This window comes from Porites lutea, chromosome 5 (assembly GCF_958299795.1).
Source record: "Porites lutea chromosome 5, jaPorLute2.1, whole genome shotgun sequence".
NCBI classification, from domain to species: Eukaryota; Metazoa; Cnidaria; class Anthozoa; order Scleractinia; family Poritidae; genus Porites; species Porites lutea.
Window position 1 is genome coordinate 6,133,515 of NC_133205.1, and position 25,170 is coordinate 6,158,684.

Sequence of the window (25,170 nt, forward strand, 5' to 3'; positions counted from 1 at the left end):
AAAGAAAGTTTTTACATAAGGAAAAGTTTCAACTCCCACTGGATAGGTATGGATCGCCAATATGGCCGTCGTTTCATTGACAGTTTTAGAACAGCAATATGGTGGACGGTACTTTATGGGAAAACTTTCACTGTTGAAACCAACCTCGTTCCTAGTGTTTTCTCCTACCCGTCCCTTCTCTCGTTCTGGGGGGCGAGTAAAAGAGCACCCTGGGAATGGGTTATGCTTAGACCTCGCCTTCTGCTTCTTACCTTACTCCATCACCAGCGATATTGGTGCTAGCGAGGTTCAAACTCTGTAGCTTTGGCATTCCAAAGGTCCTCAGCAGTTCCATGGAATCGTCATTAATACCACTGTTGGAGGAAACATCTAGTATCTCTAAACTGTGGTGCCACTGTAATAAAGAAGAAAGAAAAGAGCACCACATTATTAATGGAAGCGCCACGACTTCGTAGAAAAGATAAATCTCCAGCTACTGAAATACAGTTCAAACTGTATAAGCGCTTTTATTAATCGTTTTACCAATTCAATGATAGCAGACATCACAGCCAAGTTTGTGTGTGTGTCTGTAAACAGCAGCTCCTCCAGGGAAGTCACTGGCAATCTCTGGAAAAACAAAAGTAACATAGTAGTAAAACAAACACAACGATGGAATGATAAAGGTAATCGTGATGGTAGTGGTGGAGTTGCTGATGAGGGAGGTAATAATTTCTATCGCAATGGTGACGTTGATCACGACGATGGTGATAACGGATGATTATGAGGATGATGATGTAGTCTGCGTCACAGAAGAAACAAAACTATTGTTAAGTCCGTCTGCGAAACAGCGCCAAAATCCTTGGTCTGGGACCCCAACTGTGTACAAGGATTTGAGTACGCGCCATGACTGGCCTGTTAAAAAAGCTATTGTCGATTTGCTAATCAGGTTGAATGGAAGTCGAAACGCACTTCCGATAATTTGTTGAGTCCGTTAGGGATCCAAAAAAGGGGTCTCGGCGCTGCTTTGTCTGCGATGCGCGCAGGCTAATGATAATGATAACTGATGGTTATGGTGATTGCATTGATGAAGGTGGTGCTGCTGTATGATAATTAAAAAGGATATAGGGACCTTAAGAAACTGCCCACAGGTACGGCTAGGAGAGCATATTTGCCACGTAGTTATGTCAAAGAAAACCATGATTTCCCAGACGTAAGACGGTACCTCCGTTCTACCTGGCAGCCTATCCGTTTATCCGGGATAAGAGGCAATCTACCCGTGTTTACGGCTAGGGTTGCGGGTAACTTACTTGTAACCCTATACAGGACGGTTTACCTCAAGGTCTCTAATTATGATAATAATTGAGATAATGATGATGGTTGTAGAGATCGTAATGATAATAGTGATAATGATGATGATGATGATGATGATGATGGTAATGATGATGTGGAAGTTACATATGTAGAAGTTTACTGACGCGGGTGTTACTTATGATAAAATTTATTGTGATTTTGGCAATGGTATTTGATGCTGATAAAAATGATAATCAAAATAATTTATAAATATTTTGTTTCATAATTATAACATAGCAAGTTTGTCATACAATGCACCTGTAAACCCTCAGGTGAGATTCTTTGAAGTCCTCTTACGTCAAGCTTCTTTAGATTGGTTGATGTTCTTAAGATTCTACGAAGTAAAAAATGGTCGAATAAATATTTACCTTATATAAGTAAGTCTACACCTTTTCTAAGGAAGTCTGAAAATTCTACCCATTGCAGTCATGCATACCTGCGTACATATCACACAGAACACCAAAAGGCGAACAACAATGTGTGTGGATAAGTAAATATAGTGAACATTTAACAGAACTTTGATGAACAACGTATTCTTGGCAAGAAATCAAGATATCGCCGTTATTGAGTAGAAAGAGATTATTTTCCTTGCCATAGCTTACTTACTTGGCTTTGCGCCGTTTGTGGAAAACTTGGGAAAAGTTTTCAAGTTTTAAACTACGCGGTAGAGTATTTCCATTTTTGAATGAAGACAGGGTCCTGGGAACGGGCCAGCAGCAAGTGTACGCCTCCTCCCCTCAAACTCTCGCTATTTTTGTTGAGTGGAGGGGAGGGGGCAGCTTTACACAGGCTAAAGCGAGAGTTCCTGTGTACGAATGTACTGAATTAATCTCGTACCCGTATCTAACTCCTGTCAATAAGTTTAAATATTACTGTAAAAGTGGAGGAATAAGTTATCAGAAGACCAACAATTTATAGCTCTGTCGGGCGCTGATTTGGTTGGCTGGTTGACACTATTGCTGAGAAAACTAAGTCAATGAAAAAAACAGAAGCATTGTTAAAATTCTGCAGAAAAGTTAATTTATAACACAGGCTCGCCCTAAATTAAGAGCTGTAGAAATCTTACTTTTACTGTTCACAAACCTGTACAAAAACTGGTCGATTCTAGGAACTCCTGCAAAAGTTCCACAGGCCAAACAAAGAGTTTCCAATTCTGGGAAACCATTCTGTTCCTGAAGAAAAAATGGTTTTCATTGAATTCACCAGAGGTAAAAATTTTCTTTTTATAGCAGATTGATTTTTTTTTGTGTATCCCAGTTTCCGTGATGTGTGAGAACATTAAAATGATCATTTAGCCGGCCGAGTTTTTCTGCTGTGAAGGCTCTGCTCCCTCGTTTTTCCTTATTCTTGCATAACTTGCCCCACAAAGATTGCATATTTATTTTTCTACGATACAGCTGCAGTGACAGAAAGCATATTACAAGGGACAATTCAACATGTCGTGGCATTCGCAACAAGAAATCAACCAAGGATTCCGAAGTGCTAGCTCAAGTGATAGCGCATCAGAGCCCCGAGGCTAAGTCCTTTCGTATTTCCAGTATTAGAAACACAACATATAAAATAGAACATGGCTTACTAAGATTCTAGTGCCTTTCAGCTATATGGTCGTCAACATTAATATATTCCACGTCAATTTGAGATTCTAGCTCAAAAAAGAAGTAAAAAGACCTTGCTATACCACTAACGGCGCATGTACATGTCACGTGGATGCATGTCACGGGCAGACTACTTGGCTAACAGCACGAGAGGGGTTGCCAAACAAGAAGCCAAAAAATGGGAGAAATGTTTGTTTATGATTTTTGACGCAACTTCAATTAAAATTGCCTGATGGTGTAATATCGCTTTCTATGAGTTAAATCAAATGTTGAACTCATTCTCGTTAATCATCTTAACATTCAGCTTATTACATACCATTTCGGTGCTTGTGGGCGTGGAATGGAGCAATAAGTTGGCGAGGAAGAGTTCTTTAAGCCTAGGACAGCCAGCCTGCAATAAAGAACAATTTACTTTTTAAGAAACTTTTTAAGAAACCCTTTATTATGAGGTGAACCAAACCGGAATCGCTTGAGAAATAAAATTTGTACCTGCAGTTTTTCCACATTCAGTTTTCTTATGTTGGTACCCGTTAGGTCAAGAACGGTCAGCTTTGGACAACGGTTCTGCAGAGAAAAACGATTCTGGTGTGAGTTTATGGTTATTCCGTTCTTAAACCAAATTGTTTGTAATTTGTTTCACCACGAGGCGGAGAAGTCGTTACGTCACGTTGCCACGGTAGCAAAAATTTCGGGATCTCAATAAACCGTGGTGCTACAAATATGACAGAAAAACGACAAAAAATGGCATTTTCCCTAAGTGCATGATTGCACTTAGGGAAAAATGGTAGACCATACTTTCCTTCCATAGTTCTACAATGCAAATGGCCGTCTCTGTCAAGAAAGATTGTTGAGATGCAGACATTTTGGTACCATGGTAACTTGACGTCACACTTCTCCTCTCTATTATAAAGAACTCGTGTAGCAAGTGCTCGCGTGTTCGGGTCAAATTGGAATTTGTAAGTGTTTGGTTTACAGGGCAGGAGAGGGTAAAATGATCAAAGCTCCAGAAAGAAACTATTCGTTACAAGGAAAATTGGGAAACCAAAAATAAACTCGGTCGATATCTGGCGTTACCTCCTGAATTGAAAAATTTGCCCCATTGATAGCAGAGGAGTGCTCTTGACAAGCCAAATTACTCAGTTCTTTCACTCCAATTATAAGCCTTTATTACAGCGTTGCCGCTGTTTAAGACAGGTTTTAGAGTACCGTATTTATTTGAATAGGCGCCCAATCTCGAATTAGCGCCCACCTCGAATAAGCGCCCATCCTTAAGGCGGAAAAAGTTAATAAGCGCCCACCCCCACCCCACCCCACCCCACCTCCCTCTCACTCCCACTCAAACTCAAATAAATATAACCAATGATACGAACTTGGATTATAGGAAGCACTTGTTCCCCACCCAAACGAGAGCAGTTCATTAAGCAGAGCTCTTCTAACTGGCCACCAAGTCTCCTGGTTACACGGTGGAGGCACGAAATATCTATCTGCAAATCGCGTGAGAAAAAAAAAACATAAATTACACAATTTCAGTGCGAAAACATTTTCAAAGGCAGTGGTCTAGATGTCAATACGCTCGATAAATTACGCCAAGTTAAATTTATATCAGCATTAAAATGCTAAATTAAAATTAAAATAAAAGCGACAACCGAAACAAAACAAAGACAATTAAAAGCTGTATTTTGATTTATTAGTTGGGTTAGGTCAATGGGGTGAGTGAGTCCCACTCGCCAACCAGAAGGAGTATGCTCCTTTTTTTAGTTCAGTTAAGGTGACTCGACCCAGTTTTTTTGGGAGGGTACCATCCTACTAGTCCGGGTTGTTAGTTAATCAATTGAGGCTCTGAAAAAATTTGAAGGAAAAAAAACTACGAATTTTTAAGAAAATGCTTTTTTCGTGAGATTGACTCTTAAACGCTGACAAACGTCAACGAATAGCGAAAACTATAATTTCTAAATGTTTGCTTTGCTCGAAATCGCGCGCATTTACAAGGCCCTAAAGCGTTTTGCTGACTTGCAAGGACCCATCTGTTATAAGGATTCCCAAAATACAGAGATGAATCTCATAGTTTATTAGATATAATCCGTGTAAAGTTTGCTTATCATTTTCGCTTAAATTATAACCTAAATTTGGAAACAGCTGAATTTCTCGGATTGGGTCTTTGCGATTTTGGTGAAACTCTGTTCAGCGCAAGGCACTAATGCGCACTATGTGTAGCCGAGAGATTTTCACGAAAAAATGCTGGCAACAGCAGATTTTCGACTCAGACCTTAAAGGGGCGTGGCATTATAACCACGTGACATTTACTCCGATCGCCAAAAATTTTATGTTATATTGTAGATTGATCTATATGTTATCCATTCTATGTGTTAGACTTACGATAAAAGTAAAGGTGGGCATACCAGAGAGCTTCAAAGTAGGATGGTACCCCCCCAAAAAACTGGGTCGAGTCACCTTAAGAACTTGCATTTTATCCCTTTCCAGTCCCCAAGGTTAATTTTTTACCAGTTCATACGATTTTACACACCTTCTTTTGCCGGAACTTTTAAACAACACATAGGAACGGAAGAACAATGATAACAACAGTAAACAATCTTGAACTTGCCAGTGACTAATGCTAGAGAGATTAAACAACGTGGTTATCATTCACCTTTGTCATGGCGACGTCTATCCTCTTGAGCTGTCGGCATTTTGTAGCTAGTGAAGCGATGCCTTTTGACGACACACTCCCACACTGAGACAAGACGATGGACTGAAGATGGCGGCAGTGTTTACCTATAGCCTGATGAAACGAAATGAACAAATAAATAAATAGACGGTAAGCTTTTTTAATTTGAACCATATCCATACCCTGCATGCTCTTGCATAGAGATACGAAATCACGCAGTCAAAAGTAGTGAGCTTTGACAACGCCGACTAAAAAAGAGGTGGATTAAGACCTTGGGGTAGAAGGGGTTGCTCTCTAACATAGCCGTTTCCTCCGTGGCACAGCCCTGCGGGCCTCGCCATTGGTTTAGGGAGCTTAAGCAAAGAAAGTGAGTACTTTTCCCTTTTAACATGCCTTGACGCTATAAAAATTTGTATACATATTGCTTAGTTTCTTTACACTTGTAGAGACGATCCAACTGAACATTTTGGCAAAACCACTGCCCAGAAATGTAAAAAGTCCACTTCCCGTTGACGTGAATATATGACCGTGTGTCGCTCAAAAACGCCTTTGCTTAAGTTCTCTAATAATTGGCTTATGTTCTCGGGCCCTCTCCTAGATCCACCACTGATTGTAATAGAAATGATTTAGCTTAAAACACACGTACGATTCTTAAAAGCACAAAGACATTCGTGTCGTTCTTTGATGTCTGCTCGTTCAAAACCCAACTAAGGAGCTGGAGGTGAAGTGTGTCTAGTTGGTCGTTTACCGAGAAACTGGAATTCATTTGCGTGGGGTTAACGGGATACAAGTCGACTCGGGTATTTATGTTTAAAACCATTGCGTTTTGCCGCCCTATTATCCTAGAAGCAGAATATATTCAAAACTTATTATGAAATTATGAACTTTTCACTCCCTTAAATTTATTAACCCATTATGCCAAGCAACTAGCCAAATTTTCTGACTTTAAGGGGTTGGTCCAAAAAATTGTTTTTGGTTTTTCTGACCTTGAGTCCTACGTCAGTTAACTCACTCCATCCATCCAGACACAACTCTTTAACAACTTTCAGTCTCAAAGCAGCTAACTTCCCAATCGCTGAATCAGTGGCTGCTCTAGAACTCTGGACACTCATTGTTGACAAGTTAACCTCCCGCCACAACGTTATTTCGGACGCCACTCGCTTCCAGTTCCGACAGACCCTTGACATCCTACAAAGAGTGGAATAATTAACACAAATGGCACCGCCTATGGTTATTGAAATCTTATGGTGGGTTTCTGATTAACATTTATAGCTATGACGCAGAATTCCAGGGCAAATAAATTACATATCCCAGTTGTAAGATTTTTAGCGCCACACATCCTCAATTTTTAATGTATATTACACCAAGCGGCTTTAGCACGACATAAGCACGCTATCCTATAATCCCTAAGCGTTGAGGCAGGGTTAGAACGGTAATCTACTTTCGCGCGGTGACGTCACCGAGAAGAACGAGCCACCTTTTCTCAGACTTCACGCGGACAACGGGGCAAGAGAGAGAGTCTAAGCACTAAGCTGTATGCACGCGAAATCAGTTGGCCACTGCAGATGAGTCAAGTGGCACGATCTGCAGCGCAACAAAGGCACTGGATAGTCCTGATTCTGCAAAGGTATTGCACAGAAAATTAACGACGGGTATGTAACACGAAACTGTTAGCTGTCAATTGATCATAACATGGATGTCCGATATCAAGTTAAACATAATTTGTAAATGCCTTGGACTTTTAAGCTACTAGTAAATAAGACATTTAACATCCGCTAACATGTAGGGGCGGACGCTTTTGTCACAACCAAATCTCTAGGATGCATAGATAACCAAATTTTCTTACCTATGGTGCTTTGCTGAGCGCGGTCGCTCCGCTAAAAGTTATATCATGTCAGTGTCGTATTACCTGCATAAGAAAGGTACTGGGCCGGAGTCCTTGACAACCAGACGAAAGATCCTTAAGAGCACTTCATAAGGCATCAAATCTGACCAGCTATTCTCCTTGAGCGCCCTCAATGCCGCCAGACGCCGTTCATCGGCTTCTTTTATCTCCGTTCGTGCTCGGATCCGAGCTTTTATTCGTGCTCTTGCTCGTATTTCTATTAGATCAAGCTTACTCGAACTCTCTTCTCCCGAAAGCTTTCTCCTTTTGGACGAGTTGGGTTGACTGTCGTGCTTCCTTTTTTGCCCTGTAAGACCAAGGGAATTGTACAAGCAGTTTAAACATAGTGAAAAATAACCACACCCCTCGTACATGGGTTGTTTTTCTATTGTTGATAGTCACACTAGTTCGGGCTATGTTCACCCTATACCAGATATCTCTAGCGCCGACACAATACCATACAGGATAAGACTTCCGTTCACACGTAAGATTTCTGTGCGATTTTTGTAACGACGCGAAGCTGCGCCTCGCCTATCTCGAAAGTGGATCGTAACATATCGAATAGCCTTTCTCGCAGTGCGAACAGACATTCGGACCATAGCGGAAGTAAATGAGTTGGAGCGAGGACTGGAACCCATTGAGACAGAAGTATATATTTAGAAGTGGGTATTGGGATTAAGCGCACCAAACTCTCGATGTTCGATGTGTGTGAACGAATTATCCCAGTTTTGAGCCCTTCCAGTTCATACCGTACAGGACAGTTTTTTATATCGGCACGAAAAGCTTTCAGGTACTGTGTGGACATGGCCCAAGATGGAAAAAAATTTGTTTGTTTTACCACGCGCGCACGCGCGCGCCCTAATTGATTCATTCAACCAGGGTGTGCATCCTACGTTAGAGATAGATTTCGAGACCTACTTGACACACACATACACATAAGTGAACCAGCTTGAATTATCACAAAAATGTCAAAGTTAAACCAAAGCTATTTCAATAAATGACGACCTAACCAAACGCGTTTGACGTCTTCTACGCCTTATATTTTTCTCAACTTCATTTATTTATGGATTACACCTTTCTAATTAGCAACTTTGTTCTTTGCCGATGGATGGTTTCTTGAGCAAGACAATTTAAACCAATTTACAGTAGATCTGATATAATTGAAATTAGAACAATCGATAATTGCATAATGAGACTCAATATTTAAAACACGAAGTTTTCATTTTTCCATTCATTTTAACTATTGGCGAAAATAAGAGTTAAAAATGGGAGACTTCGTTGTATACTTACAGAAACTAAAAGGATGTCATTTTCCGTATTTTTTTTTTAAATCGTAGATCTAGCGTATGTGCGATACTTGAGCGCATAAAAATAGAAAATACATAAATATATTAAGAGTTATTTAAACAGAAATATAACTAGTGATCATGAGTGAAGAGAACATTTTCAACATTGGCGCAAAGGATGGGCGTAAATAGTAATATTTCTGGATATGAGTACTTACAGAGGCGAATCATCTGTCTCTTCTTAATGGGTTTAAACATGAAAACATATATCTCGATATAGCCTACCGTTTTTGATGGAAGAATTTCTGGTGCTTTCTTCACTACTGCTGGAGGAACGATTTATGGCGCTGCTTCTATCGGACGTTTTATTCTTCCTTGTCAGTGTTTTTAAATGTGACGACCTGCTTCTCGTCAATCCTGAACTTGAGCTTGAATTACTTGCATTTTTCGTCACGTCTTTTGAGGATCGTGGCATTATTAAGGTTAAACCTAACAGTCCTGAAACAGGCAGTTGTTAAATATACAGACGTTAACGCTGTTTTTCTAAAGAAAGAAGTTTCTCTCTCTTGCCTGTACAGACCCAAGAAAGACCAGACTTACTTATATAATTGATCAGATCATGGAAACTGTCCTGCCACTAGCTAGCGATGTTTGGAGACATTATAATTGACTTTACGTTACGTAACACTCATAATGAACAATTTAGAATTTAATTTGGCATCTCAATTTTTTTTATTAGAATCATCATCATTTGTTATTAACTCATGACGTCACAAGGATGAGGCAAAAGATGATTGCTGCGAGCGGAGCCCCTAGCAGCCCACTACAATTTGGATTTCCCGTGGTTTCTTGGATGTCCTGTTCCTATTTAGACGTCACAATATCGATGTTTGTGTGTCAGGATGATGTTTTTTTTATCAAAAATGGCCCACAGTATCATCATAATTCAAATCGTAACACTCTTAGTGCGTCATTCTAATTGCGCTAAGTTTCGCACATTTTGTGGCGCGCGCAAACAGTTTCAATTGTATTATTTTCGCACGGCCATGCACTCGAGAAACAAAGAACTCGTGATTTTAGGACTTCCTTGTAGTCCTTTACCCCACAACTATTAACTGACCCGATAGAAGGGTCTGTAATTAGCAAAATGTGTATGTCAGCGGTCAGTTCATCGTTTCTCAGCCAGAGATCACTTGAGAAAGTTAGGCTAACTTTTTCAAGTTGTGTAAGCTCCTCCAAGTAAAATCTAAAAATGTACATATTTTTTTTATATTCATTACGTTGAAACCTCCGTCTTAATTTTGCAGATGTCGCTTAAAGAAAGAACAAAGTACTTACCTTAGTTTTAGGGTTGAAACAGTTTTTACTCCCAAGTCAAGGGCGAACTTTATGAAATTAAGCGAGGTTAAGAAAGGGCCAAAGTGCGGAGCAGCAAATGAAATACCATATTAAAACTTTTGCGAAAAATGAGTAAGCCTTTATTTTGCTCAATGCTACAGTACATCGCAGTAACAAACGTGTACAAACAAGTTGATTGCTAAGAATAAGTTAGTATTGCAATAAATTAATAAATGTATTAAGCAGAACGATATTTACAACATGCCTGGCAAAACGCGACATACAAGTAACAAAACGTGTATCACACTGAACGATTGTCATCTCTTAGAACACAAAATCCTGGAAAAGAACAGACATGCCGATAATTATGATCATGCAATGAAGGAAAAACTATTAAAATCAAAAAAGCTGTGAGAAGTGTTTGCTGTCTGCCATTTACGTCGGCAAACTGGTCGGTTCATCGTTTTGGCAAATGGTAAGCAAAATTCAGAACTGGTAAATTTCATCCCGGAATCGCGTTAACCATTTTGTACAAATCAGTTTCAATTAACGAAAAAAGACCGCGAAGGCCTGAAACTGGTATCAAACAAAGATGGCTTTGAAGAAATGGAACACGAATTTCCATTTCGAACTTTTCGTCCGGAAAAAAAGGGGTCTATCTTTTTAGACCCCTTTGCTCCCGGAGATTTTCCACTGAAAAAAAAAAAACAACAAAAAAATCGTGATGTATTTACTTCCCAACAGGATTTTCCGCCGGGGGGAACTTTTGTAAATGATACACAACCGGTGATAGCCATTTGATGGTATTTTGAAACAGCTTTTTAAACAGTTCTACTTGCTCCCGATTTACTGTTTTAGCTTGTCAACACCATGGTCAACAACACTGATAACACGCATATACAACAACCACAACTAAAAAGGATAAAATTCCCTATTTCTTTAAAATAATATGAAATTGTTTCAAACTTTTCATTTTGCACACTATATATTCACATCTGCAAATAATTATACCGATTTCACAATTCAGTTTAGTTTGCCTTTCAATACAGGCAAAGTCATACATCAATATCTCGCAATGATACCTCCAGTCACTACGTTGAACATAAATTAGTAAATGCCCGAAATACTATGGATTTTTGACTGTCATAAATACGATATTTAAAAATTTTTGTCAACACACCTATAGAATGACTGATTAAAACGCTCTAAAATAATATGTAAATTTGCAAAGTATTAATCATGTACAAATGCATCAGGCCTGCCTGACCACATATCCAATACCTGAGATAATGCGGTTAAATAAACCGGAATCCGGTCACCTCGCCACCAGACCATTTCGCCACAAACAAAATAGCCCCCAAGAAGTCTACGCGCCACTAACTAACAACTGTTGGTTGGCGGCGAGTCGACTTCTTGGCGGCCATTTCCTTGCTGGCAAGATGGTCTGGTGGCGAGATGACTGTAAACCAATAAACTCTATCCCAGCCGCTTCAAAAGCTGCAGTTTAATGCAAAACTGTCATAAATGGCGTTTTATATTTCGTGACCAACATTGTTCCAAACTGAATTTCTAAGAGAGATTGCCTACAGTGAGGAGGGCTTATAACTGACCTCTAAAGAATGCCTGGGCATACGCAAAAACCTCATTGCTATTTTGAACATTAAAACTAAACAAATTAAAGAAAATGAACATTAATAACTTCATCTGTTGTCTGTTTGATGCCAAATAAAAGGAATCAATCGAGCATTTGCTTCGTTTTCATTTAATTTGGCTGACTAGAGCGACAGACTAGGGCCTGAGTCAACTTAGCAAGCGTTTATATGAGGAAAAAGGTGAATCCATTCGTCTGAGCCAAAACCGCACACGTATGCTTTGATTGTCCGGCTTTGACTAAGTTGACCCGGCTTGGCAAGACAAAGTGTTTAGAGTGATTTTACTTAACCAGTGAAAGAAGAAGTAGAAAACTACGCACTATTATGCACCAATTCCACTAGTATCTGTTTCACGGTTCAAGTAAAATCACTCCATATGGAGAAAAGTTGGCCCGCGAGGAAGATGACCCAACTATCACGAAAAGGTGAACTGGCTAGGCGAATAGCTCTTCTAACCGAGCAGACTTTTTGTTTATCATGTAAACAGTTTGCCTCGTTTTGTAAGGACATGCATGAAAAGTTGACTCGCCCATGATAGCTCGCTTAACCCTTTAAGCCCCAAGATCCACATATAAATTCTCTAAAATGATCTCCATATATTTCTTTTAAGAATAGTTGAGAGAAATTGGTTTAACATCAAAGCATTCTCCCACTGGTAATCAATTCAGTAATTCTCATGACCTTTATTCTTGATGATCTGCTGATGTTGTTGGGAGAAAAATTAATTGATGTTGGTCACTCTTGCTACCCGAGGCAACTTTTCTCCAAGTAAACGGGGCTTTGAGGCCATTTAATTGTCCGTTCTTTACATGAGAACCAGTCAGGGGCATCCAACGACTGTTTTTTCTGTAAAATATCTGTTTGGAGAAGCAAAAATTGCCTAGATTTTTCTATAGCTTGAGGAAGGCTGAAAATTTCAAGATGAAGCTTCGAAACTTGAACAAGAATGGAACGGTACCTAACAAATTCTCAACGATTTTCTCAAGTTTAATTTTTCGCATTTCACTCCTCAGGTTAAGTTATTTTTTGGAGAAAAAAGAAAACCTAAAATTTTCGGATTGGAAAATGCAAGGGAGAGACCAATCCAAAAAATTCTTACTTTCGTAATACTTTAAAATGCGTCTAAAATTTTAGGGAAAAAAATACTGAAGCCCTTGTAATTTCGAAATGACTCAAGTTGCCCAAGGATGACCGAACAGATATAAATTTCTTAGTGCTACTTAGAATGCATTTCTAGAGATCTAAAAGTACTCTGGATAGCCTAAAAAGTGTTTTCAATGCATATTTTAGGAGAAAACCGTCGTTGGGTGCCCCATGACCAGCTGCACTGCTTATCAGTTTGAAACTTGCGAGTGTTTCTTTTTCTTTTTGCAACAAATTAACAACCGGCAATACCTTAATTTTATCATGACAAGCAATTATTCAATTAAAAGCTGCAATTACATTTTGTTAACTAGGAGCTGCTCTTTAAAGTTACATTACAAGATCATCATTAGCATATTATTTTTTAATCAGCTATGTGAAACTACTTTACATGACATGAATTAGTCACAGCTCAACTTAAATCCCAGGTACCCTGAGGTTGCTTGATGATAACATCAAAGTAGTTACAAATTAATATTAGCCACCGAGTTTTCAGATTGTTTACACTTTTAATGGGTTAACTACTTCAGTTATAATTATTATTGTTAATTATTCAGAAATCCAAAGAAGAAAGAAATTCAAAATTGCAAAGCTGGGTTAGCAGATATCAATAATTATTTTTCAGGAATTGATTAAAGTTAATCTACATTGTACATGTTTGTCACGAAAATCAAATAATCAATGTGGTCTGGAAGAAACCATACTTGAGTCAGAGTGGTGTCTTTGACGTCGTCCAGGATCATGTACTCCATCAATTTCACTGCTCTTATTTCCATTCAGAATGTCTTTGATGTGCTGCACAATAAGCCCTATGGCCACTAAAAACAAAGAGGACACATGAAATCTGAAGCAGTGACAGCTTATAAACCTTACTGTATTCACTCGTGAGTGAAGGTCAAGCCTATGTATAAGATAACAATCCTTTTTTGAAGCTCCACATGAGATTTTTGTCAATTCTGGAAAGAAATGCCTAGGAAAATTGATATACACATCAATGAAACAAGAAGACCCACACCAAAGAACTACATGTAGTTGAATTTGTTTGGCTTTCATTGCTTGTCATCCTAGGCTAATTTTTGCACAATGTATGTAAGATTTATAAGACTGTTTTCAATCAGCCCACAAGAGCTTGTCGCCTGTGTAGAACATGAAGATGGCATTTTGGATACACTTTTTGGTTGGAAAAAGGTTGACTTATACGTGACAGATAAATAAAATACACCTCTCAATATTAAGAGGCCCAGCCGTAGTCTTTCATACAGCTGCTCTTCATCTCATCTGCCATGTTTAGGATGGTAAAATTTGAAAAAGGTCAAGGCCCTGACCTAGCCTCTCATTCTTCATTCTCAGACATTCTTTATTATTTTTACTATTTTCTTTATTCTCAGACATTCTTATTATGAACTATTGTCATTCAGTAACTCACAGGGGTAGATACCAGGTTTTGGTCAGGTCTTACTGTCTATAGCAATACAAGTTACATTTTTATATTCTCTACCTGTGTTATCTGATCCTCTTGGTATTATCACATCAGCATACTTTTTTGTCTGCAAAATTGGTATTACAGTCAGGTGGGTATAAATTATATTTGTGAGCTCATGCTACTAAACTTCCATACCAAAGATGAACGTTCCATACCAATGGATTAGGTTGCTTACATTGTATCTGCCATTCTGACCAACAGATTTGCTCAATCCAATTACCCAGACAGTATTATTAGCTAATCATGGCCCAGAAAAAAAAAGTTTTCAAAGAAGCCTTACAAGGGTCTGGATTTCCTCATCTACAAAGGTCTATTTAACAATTATTCCTCGAACCTGAATGGGCTCTCGGGCTATTGACTCAGAGGCCATGAGGGCGAGAGGAATAAATTGTTTTAGTAAAATCCACCTAGTTGGTCAAAAATATTGAGACAAAACAGCTTTAGCTAGTTAAAGCTAGACTGCCGCCAAAAAGCCGGTGCTTTTCGCTACTAGTTGGCTATAACATATAGCCTAGTAGTAGCTCAACCAATCAGAATGCAGCATTGATAATAGACCACTAGTTGGATTTTACTAACAGCAGATAGGCAAAGTGATAAAGTTGAACCTCAACTAACGGCTACCTCTACACAATGGCCATCTCTCCACAAAAGCCACTATTTTGGTGGACAGTCCATATATTGACTCTATTTGTTCAAACCTTTCTACAATGGCCACTTTTTTCGGTCCCCAAGGTTGCCATTGTGGAGAAATTCAACTGTACATATAATTATAGTCACAATGTAATTGCTTGACTTATGTGAAGGAAAATGTGGGTAGCCTTTGGTAATTTGAAATAACAGGATTTTGGTCAATATTTAAGAAAATGCAGCTCAGTGTTCTAACAGGATTTCAGTTTTCTTAAACATCTGTTCCACAGTCCCACTCTATCAAAAGTGACATTTTTCTGTATCCCACTCTTTTTTTCAAGATTCCAGTCCTAATTTCCTGAATCCTGGCATTTAAATAGGTTAAATGCCATCCCAAAAATGTACTGGGGCCCTCACAGAGGTAAAACAAAATTTAATTAATTCATGTCATGTCTTCCAAAAATAGGTGACCTGCTATACCACTGAATAATTAAGTAAAATTCAGGGACCGCGCAGAGGGAGGGGCTGGGGGGGCTTTAGCCCCCCCACTTTTTTGCAAGAATAAAAATAAATTAAACAAAAAATAATTTAACAAAAGTAACGGAGTGAAAAATAGCAAAAAATCGTTAATTCGAAAGTGACCACAGTTACTGGCAAAGATAAACGCGCAGATAAATAGACAGAATGAAGCATAAGTCGTTACAATTGTAAAATATTTTTTCGATTCTAACCTAGCAGAGGTAAACGTCTTTTAAATGGCCTCTTTTTCCTGGAAAAACTGTACAACGATGATGTTAATATTCCAGTGTTAACCGCCCAGATGGAAATTTTGCAAGTGCTGCTGAAGGATGGTGATTATTTTTGTTTTGACGACATCATAGTAAAAATTAAAGAGCTGCCCAACCCAGAACGGGAAATGATAAAAGAAGTTATCACGTTATGTAAGCTGATTGTCGTAAATCCAGCAACCAGTGCAGCCGGTGAAAGATCCTTTTCGACTACCCGGAGGCTAAAAACATGGCTCCGTTCAAGAATGAACCAGGAACGATTTAGTAACCTGACAGTTTTAAACATACACAAAGAAAGAACGGACAGGTTTTCCACCATTGACATAGCAAACGAATTTACCGACCGCAACACAAACAGAAAGCGTAATTTTGGCACTTTTCGAGTAAATGATGTACAGTAACTTTAATATCATTAACTAAACTATTTTTAGTTACCGTTTTGTTTCGCCGTGTAAATATTTTGAGTGAATAATTAAACAATTATGGAACTCGGCTTTCGTATGATATGAAGATATACAGATCTCGGAGGGTGTTATCCACCGGGCTCAAGCCTTCGGCTTTGGCGGATAACCCCCTCGATCTGCATAACTCTTCATATCATACTCAGCCTCGTGCAATAATTGCTCAGTAATTATACAGCCTTGAGTTCAAGGCAGCTCGAGCAAAATCGTTGGATTTTTGGCTTATTTATGGTAATTAAAGGTTGATATCAGTAGTATAACATAACAATCTATGATATTTCAATTTAGTGATGGTGAATTTTCAGACCCGATAGCAACATCACTAAAGATGTGGAAAAAAATCAATAGTTTTATCGTTATTCGCATTTTCCGTCACTTTAGAGAAATTGAATAGAAATCCACAAGCATGCCCCCCCCCCCCGGCCCCCCCCCCCCAATTTTTCCTTCACGCATTCTTCTTTAGCCCCCCCACTCGAAAACTTGCTGCGCGGTCCCTGAAATTTATTCCAAAGTAATGCATCAGTCAATATAAACCCCCGCATCTCCCGGCCAGGACATAGCCGGGCATAATTTTGATAAGTGCTTACTGCTAAAGTTGTAAAATGCCCCACACCCCAGGGTCATGCAGCTTTTCCCTCTTATTGAAGCTAATGACCCCACTCATATCCCCTGCTCTTGTTGAAAAAAGGTCAAAGGCACAGGTTAATGTAAATGGTTTAAACTCTATTTGTCAAGTAACACATGTCGCCGCATAATATGGTAAAATACAGTATAATTCCTGGGGTGTGGGGGTTTACGTTGACCGGTGCATAATTCAGGCAAACAAACACAACATGAAAATGTTCCAAATAAAACAATTTTTTTTATAAAACTTAATTGCAAGTAAAACACAAAGAACAAAAAAAAAATACACAATAAATTGGAGGAAAAAAATTGCATGAAGTAAATAACTAACTAAATAAAAAGTAGCAAATTTCACATAATTTAGATAATCATACATAAATAAAACATGTGAAGTTAATAAATGTAAAAATGAAAAAAAGAAGCTGCATATTTAAAAAAATTCAACTTATCAACATAATATTATCAATAAAAATATGATAAAATAATAAGAAAAGTGGGAAACTTACAGGAAGACAAAATTCCTCAAAAGCTGGTTTAACAAAATTGGCATATGTTGCCAGCACCTGTTCCAGATCCCTTCCTCGTTCCTGAGTGTCACGTAAAACTAAAATACAACATGAACATCATGTAAATTCATTGATATACAGCAAATACCATGGTTGACTTATTTAGTAAATACTGAATTTTCAGTTTAATTTCATTCATAAATTGCTTTATTTACAATAATGTACCTATTTTGAAATAATAAGTACTCACTATCTTGTTAATTCAATTATATGTTGATGTTGATGTATCTGTCATGATGATGTCATCTGATGTTGATGTATCTTTATTGTCATGTTTCAACCCTGTTATTGTAATTTTTGTTACTTTTCCTTCCCGCCTCGATTAGCTGTGCCATTTTGCGTGCAAGGGTCAATAATTATGATACTGTATGTATCCAAAGTGTTTTTAATAAACTTGAACTTGAACTTGAAATACAGGTACAAATGTAGCCCTGCAGTTATTTACGAAACACAATAGTAAGACTTCATTACAACTCCAGTTCAGTCATGTTTTCTAACCTCTTTCTATAAAGTACATGACATCAGGGCCCAGTTGTACAAAAGGTGGATGACACTATCCACTGGATCATAAACCGCTGTCCAGTGGAAAACGCAATTGGTTTCCCTTTAACTTCTCTGCTGGATCATCGTGATTTATCCGGTGGATAGGACTATTCAAACTTTGAACACCCAGGCCAGTTCATTCGAACATACGGTTTAGTCATATGTCTTCATAATTACCCTAGTTTTTCATATCTGATCAAATTCTTACAACTTTCCCTTAGGTCAGTTAATGACAGTAATATCATTGTTTAGATTAGAAATGTCTTCAATTTCAATATTAAACTACAGAACTTACTTTAGAATGTACTCAGTTGTTTTATTTCAGAGCTAACTTGTTATGAGTTCATTTACAACAAATTATGGACTAAAGGCATGTTCCTTCAGAGTTTCTCTGCATTCATAAAGTATCAAATGATTTATAAACTATTACTTTTAAGGCAAAAATACAAAGGTCTGTCTCATGAAATGTCCCCAGCAATGGGAAGCAATGAGAAGAAGTAGTGTATTCATAGGCTACAATGTATTGTCTTATATAAAGTCAAAGAAAAGGCTTGAAGAAGGGCAGGAGTCCTCTTTTGGAATTTCATTTTAAGGTTCATTTGTTAACACAAGGGGAAGCCAACTACACACACTTAAGTTATTATCTAACCTCTTCTTGACAATCTAGTGTCACTGTCTGTATCCACAAATAACTTCATGTTGAGCATATCACGAAATTCCTTGAAATAGATTGTGAGTATGCCTTCAAACATAATCACATCAGTTGGGTATATTGTAATAGACTCCTTTTTCCTGTACATGTAAATTAAATACAAGTGATGTAACTTATTTTAAGTCATTCAACTTCTCAGTAACTATACACTGGAACTCCGCCTTTCAGCCACCGCATTAGTACAGTCTTCTCATTATTATGGCCACTTTTTTCAGCCCAGCAAAATGGCCATAGATTTTCTTATTAAAAAAACCTGTTAATGTGGTCACCCATTAATACAACCAATGGCCACATTTTAAAATCCTGAACAGCAGAATCTCTTATAATTTCACCCCGTAAATACAGTCACTTCTTCGAAATTTAGAAAATTAAAATGCCTATGACATGTCAATTTTAGTGACCAAGTACTCTGTGCCTGTTCAACTGTTTTTAGACTACAGTACACAAAAAGTGCACTTGTTGCCAAATTTAAAAGTGTTTTACATACTGAAGGGAAATATTAATTAGTTTCTTTCAATAAATATTACAGTACAGTACACGATACATGTATCTACATTCCATTTGTTTATTAATGAGAACAGTTGTTCAAGAAATGCGAATGCGCTGTACAGTGTGTTTGTCATTACACGGCCGTGTAAGTCGTGAAATTTGAGCCTGCCCCAATAATACGGCCATCCTGTCATACCAACAAATTTTTTTGACCCATTGGTGACCGTGCCAATGGGGTTCCACTGTACTTGCAAAAGTTATTCATGTGAACAAATTAATGTAACATTTCAGGGCAAGAGGTCATGTGCTCAACCAGTTCCATCTTGGAGTTTGCATCTTGCAATTTTCAAGCAATGGTCTTTGCATCTACGGAAACCTTTGATTATAGCATTCATCACCCCTCAATCACAATTATAGGTACAACTGTATTACTGTATAAAGGTCACCTAAGAAAGCTGTCGACTTTCTACATGTAATAAGTTAGGCACATTACCAAAGAACTCACCTGGTAGCATTGACAGAGTCATAAATTGGTATTTGAACAGTTTCTCCTGCTTTTATTTTCTTTAGGGTATCAAGTGTCAGCTCGTGGTCAAAGGCATCTACCAAAATAATAATAAACTGTTAGATATCATTTAATTATTAAGACATTAACTCAAGAATGCAAGCTTATTATTTAGCTATAATTATGTATAAATAATGTGTGCGTATTTAATTATAATACCTGTTATCTCAGTGCAAGCATACACGTGCATTAATCTTAACGTTGCATACAACTAACCCAAAAAACAAACAAACTCGAGAAAGGTTGATTCTGTTTGTTTGTTGGACATAAATCAAAATCTAAATTTGTGAGTCAGATAATTTTATTTATTTACCAGCTTTTCTCGACACAGGCCTGCCCAGATTGTGCATGAACAGGACTCAGGTCCCATGTGAGGTGCCATCCCTACTCAATCCCACAACCCGTAAAGGTTGGCCACACCACAGGGGTCTACAACCCCTACTCGTTTTGAATAGTGATGTGGGTTCTTTTACGTCCCACAAGAACAAATTAGTGAAAGTGCTGTGAGATGGGAGCTACGGTTTTTCGTCCTTATATCTGAGAAGACTAGAAACTCTAACCATTTGCAGATGTCATTACAAATGCAGCACTTTCTTCTCAGTTATTTAAAGACCTTGAGTGTTGGTCCAGCCGAGGTTTGAACCCACGACCTCCTGCTCAGCAGACCAGCACTCTACCAACTTAGCTAACCAGGTGGCCTGTGTAGCAAGTGTTTCTGTGAAAGTTTCTCATGAAAGCTGGAATTGGAGAGAATTATTAAAGCAAACTGATAACAGAAAGTCACCTGGGTGATCAAAGTTAAAATTGCCAACTTTAGCATCTTCGGCTTCCTCTGGAGAGAGTTCTCTGTAAAAGCTATCTTGGCTAATAATAACAACTCTTCTTTGATCGGATTCAACCCTGTCCTGGTCCAGTTGCTCCATTATTTTTGCACAAACTGTTGACTATGAAGGTCAATGAGCAATAAAATTAATATTTAATATTTTTTTACATTACTTAGCCTGTGAAAATGTCTGTCATTTTGCAATATGCCAGAGATGGTTTCCCTGCAAAATGATGTCTGCAGAATGAGAGCAGAAAATCCATACTGATGAAATGTCACTACCCAGATCAGGACATAGTGGGAAAATTGCTTCAACCAATCATACACTACTCAGTTCTGGGTAATGAAATGTCATCAGCGTGAAATCCTCAGTCATCAGCTTGTCACAAAAATAATGTCGGCTGTTTTCTCAGGCTAAACATAACTACAGTGTAGTATAAAATTAATGTTGAACTTGTATTTAAAAATTATACTCAATTCATATTTAGTGGAACACTTACATGTACATAAAAAGTTATACCCTGTTTCAGATGATACCATCTACTTATAAGTACAAAACCTTGGATGTTGAGACAACATCTTCATAAACTGTTGTGTATAGAGGTATGGGTATGGTGGCCCACATGCTGCAAATAAAGTAAAGTTGCGGCAAATAAAATAAAGTTGCTGCAAAGGAAAAATAGTCGCGGCTGCAAATTAAATGCCAGGATCGTATATGCAGAAACTGATTTGAAATAAAGTGTTGACAGGCTAAACATAACTCATAAGCTTGTGGACCTCGTGATAGGGTAAAACATGACCCTAGAGTTACTTTTTTCCTTCTTTTCTTTCTTTCACCAAGGTTATGTAGAGCATACAGTATTCTAAACTCTGACTGAGTAAATCTTGCTTTTGCTGCTCTGAGTCTAACATTTAGATTTCATGAAGCTTTCCATTTCATGCATATAGTGTAGTTACTTCCCGTGGTTTGTTTCGGACAGGAATGGATCTCTGATTTTCTTTGAGTACTTTGACCGCTGTTAAAGCCTAAAGACCGCCCCCCCCCCCCCTACTCCCCTCAGTAAAAATCAGAGAAGAAGCGTCTGTGATTCACTGTTGATAATCGTGTATGGAGGCCATGTGATTTTTCCCGGAATGTGTGGAAAATGATTTGATTGGCTGTTATTCGTAGATCACTACATCATGTAATTGAGGGATTTTGATTGGCTTTAGGACCCGTTGTCAAAACATAGCAAGTAACCAGAAAATTATTACCTTTACGGACAACTACACTCATATAGCTTTTCAGAACCCCGGATTTTGGAGAAAAGAAAAGAAACTGAAATCTTTATTGAAAGGTTCTTTAGCCGTACTAAAAGGCTTTAGGCTTCAAAGCAGTCAAAGAAAAACCAGTTCTAATATAAACGGCAGCCAAGATCAAATTCTGTCACAAACACCTACAGAAACAATAACAAAAAACTACAGGAAATAATAATTTACTGTACATGAGACATATACTAGCTTCTAAATGCTAGAATGAAAGGAAAAAACAAGACTTGTTTAGTCAAAGTCTACGGTACTCCATGCACTATGACACATTATCTATGCACTAAAAAGAAAAGAAGGAAAATTTTTGTTGCCCAAGAAACACTAAGGTCACGTTTCACACTATCACGAGCTCATGAGTCATGTCTGACTTGTCAACACTTTATTTCAAAATAATGACTTTCCGTATCCAGTGGGAAGGCTTTCATAAGAACATGGATCTTTTCCTTCAATATGGGCTTGTAAGAACATTAATTTAATTTAATTTAATTAATTTTTTCTTGCTTGGTGTAGAGTAAACCGATTTTAAAAACATCTCACTCTCTCAGTTGCTTGATGGAAATAAGATGCATGCACCAAGATTTTGAGAACTGGAATGACATGAAACATGAGCCACGGAAATTTTGGTTGGCGGAAACTATTTTTTAAATGTATGCAAAGTTATTCCCATCCACGATTACCAAAGGTGAATCAGAGACGCCCCTTCTCCGAGTTTTCCTGAGGGGAGGGGGATCTGTACACAGGCTAGAACTCTAGGGTCATGTTTTAAACCATCACAAGGTCCACAAGCTTATGAGTAGTGTCAACACTTTTAAGTGTATTTCAGATCAGTGTGTCAAAACTTTCCTGTCATTTTACAGGGCTGAAAATAATGGACAGCAGGTTGCCGGTCATGATGACCGGCCAAATATTTTTTAGCCCGGACAAACCCCGATTCTGGCCGTCAAATAATGAATACTAATAATTTTTTTTTGCCTATAAAGGAATATCCAATTATGCTGGCAATAGATCGTTATTACTACATTGACGTTCACATTTTTGACAGCACATTGGTGAAAAATGCATTTGCACGTTGTAGAGTTCCTTTCCGTGGTTTTTGCGCGTTTTAATGTTACGTTCTACCTTGAGTATCATTGCATGGCGGTGTCTGAAGTCTCTACAGGTAAAAAGTGAAGCGTAAATCCTTTTCAAACTCCCAAGGTTCAGGAAACGGAATACACATACAGTTCAGCAAACTTTAGAAATTACGAAAAAAAAAAAAAAAATTGGGTTATTTTACAAAATCTGCACATGCTTGTTTTACGCTGATGTTCCGAAATGAACATCGGTGAAACTTGATCTTTTTCCTTGCCTGGCACGTGATCAAAAGTCACTTCCTTAAAGAAGAATTGTCGCTGATATTTTCAGCAAAGAAGTTGATTTGCATTGGCGAGAAGTTTGTTCCACAAACAGCGTGTTGATGATCAGAAGTCAATAAATAAATTTGGGTCATCGCGCAACATTTTATTGCGAAGGGCTCAAATGTCAACAGAAATTTGCATAAAGTTGTTTCCAAGATCGAGAATCTAGCGCCACGATAGACGACGACCTTCCCTCTTGAGTAGCTTAAATTTTTATCAGACCATTCTGGCATCGAGTGTGCAAACGAGATTCATGTTAAGAAATTATTATTAATCGATGCGCTAACATTTTATTCCTGGAGAAACACAGGACGACCTGTTGAGAATTGCGATCGATTTGCCTGAATTCCTTTGAATTCCCAAAGAAGGTCACATTTCTGATTACAGCAAAGCCGAAAGTACAGTACGACTTGCAACGTTGCGTTATTTTCCAACTCAGTTTGTTATTCACTTTGTTGCGTTAGATTACGACATGACGACATGAAATTAATTTATTACGGCGTTCTTTTTCTTAAAAGGGTTTAGTGCAAAGCAGCAAAAAACGCCAAAGAGAAAAGAAATCATTGCAGCATTATAGAGCATTAAGTGACAACTGTATGGAAAATAAAGTGTTTGTATCCAAAAATGACCAGTCAAAATGACCGGCGAGACCGGAGTTTGTCCGGTCAAGTCCGTGATCAGGCCGGACATTGTCCGCTGACCGGCTGTTATTTGCAGCCCTGAAATTTTATTTGCAGCAACTCATCTTACTTGCAGCGACTTTTTTTTTTGCAGCATGTCCCCTGTGGGCCACTGTATGAGGTTAAAATAGATTCAGTCTAGCTGTAGTTGAGAGAATTTGACAAAAGACCAAAGACAAGACATGCCCTTAAAAATGGTACAGTTTCCATCTTATGTAAGCTGTGTCTTATCTTTCCTCATATAAAATTAATGGCCCTAATAAGCTTACATGCTATTGAGGATGGCCATGGCATAAGCATATTAAAGAAGAATGCAAATCAAGGCCTTCCACACTAGACCAGAAGCTTCTTATGCTTATGCTTGCGTCGCTAGTGAAGACAATTACTACACTAAACATGCTTATGCATGTTTGCGTCACGCACTGTTGCATAAATTATCACAAATCCAGGATTATGAAAATCATAAATTTTTCCTGCACTTTTCTTTTTTACATGCTTCAGAACATTAAACAAACTGGTGCTTTCTATCTTGTGAAATATTTATCAGTCTAGTTTATTATTACGAGGCTGTGTCTGGTTTTAAGAATTTTTTTTTTTTTAATTATTGTTTGCTAAAACGAGGATGTGTCTGGTTTAAAATACTGTATCACCTGCTTCGTTTTCCGTGATTTATATCACTAGAATTTTTCTTGTGAAGATTGACGGTAATGTGCATGCATGTACGCAGCCTACAAGCACATACAAATATGGGACGGGTCAACGCAACAAAGAAAAAACAAAATCATTATATTTACTAACTTCCTTATAATCAGACGTAAGCGGAAGCTACTCTCTTGAATAAAGGACAACAAGCACCATCCCCCGACTAAATTCAACTCTGGTACAATACTGCACCTGGTAGAACAAAGCTTTAACATATCTCGAAAGAACATACGCGGTATCTCACAAGGAAGCGCCTTGTCAGCCGTACAGCAAAGGAAGTCGATCAGTAGTTCGGGAAAACTCTCCTTTAAATGTCAAACGAAATAGTTAGCATTAGATTTTAAAAGAAAAATTGTACCTTCCCAGAGGCTGATCCACCGGCAACTCCAATGAGAAAAGGTTTTGGAGGAGTGCTTTTTATCAACTCTCTTCTCACCGGTACAAACTCTGCAACCGACGCCATGTTGAGTCGACGCATGAAACATCAGGGAGGGGAGGGACAAACACGT

General features: G+C 38.2%; 2 protein-coding genes across 2 annotated transcripts in view; both read right to left on the minus strand.

Annotated features, from left to right (window-relative positions):
• The window catches only part of LOC140939112 (F-box/LRR-repeat protein 6-like), a 7,410-nt gene extending 751 nt beyond the window's left edge, over positions 1-6,659 (minus strand). The window contains exons 1-9 of the mRNA XM_073388672.1: positions 6,576-6,659; positions 5,572-5,703; positions 4,295-4,408; positions 3,414-3,488; positions 3,241-3,315; positions 2,413-2,501; positions 1,588-1,663; positions 523-606; positions 252-394 (exon numbers count right to left, since the gene is read on the minus strand). Of these exons, the coding sequence (XP_073244773.1) occupies positions 252-394; positions 523-606; positions 1,588-1,663; positions 2,413-2,501; positions 3,241-3,315; positions 3,414-3,488; positions 4,295-4,408; positions 5,572-5,580 (665 nt within the window). The 5' untranslated portion in view covers positions 5,581-5,703; positions 6,576-6,659. The remainder of the gene's footprint in view (positions 1-251; positions 395-522; positions 607-1,587; positions 1,664-2,412; positions 2,502-3,240; positions 3,316-3,413; positions 3,489-4,294; positions 4,409-5,571; positions 5,704-6,575) is intronic.
• A 3,556-nt stretch (positions 6,660-10,215) lies between these two features.
• LOC140936398 (uridine-cytidine kinase 2-like) lies at positions 10,216-25,163 on the minus strand. The gene is made up of 8 exons (XM_073385866.1): positions 25,020-25,163; positions 20,536-20,695; positions 19,692-19,788; positions 18,635-18,777; positions 17,383-17,480; positions 14,392-14,440; positions 13,598-13,711; positions 10,216-10,437 (listed from the first exon to the last, which is right to left on the minus strand). The coding sequence occupies exons 1-8, from the start codon at positions 25,137-25,139 to the stop codon at positions 10,400-10,402; spliced, it is 819 nt and encodes a 272-aa protein (XP_073241967.1). The 5' UTR covers positions 25,140-25,163; the 3' UTR covers positions 10,216-10,399.
• Positions 25,164-25,170: the final 7 nt, after the last annotated feature.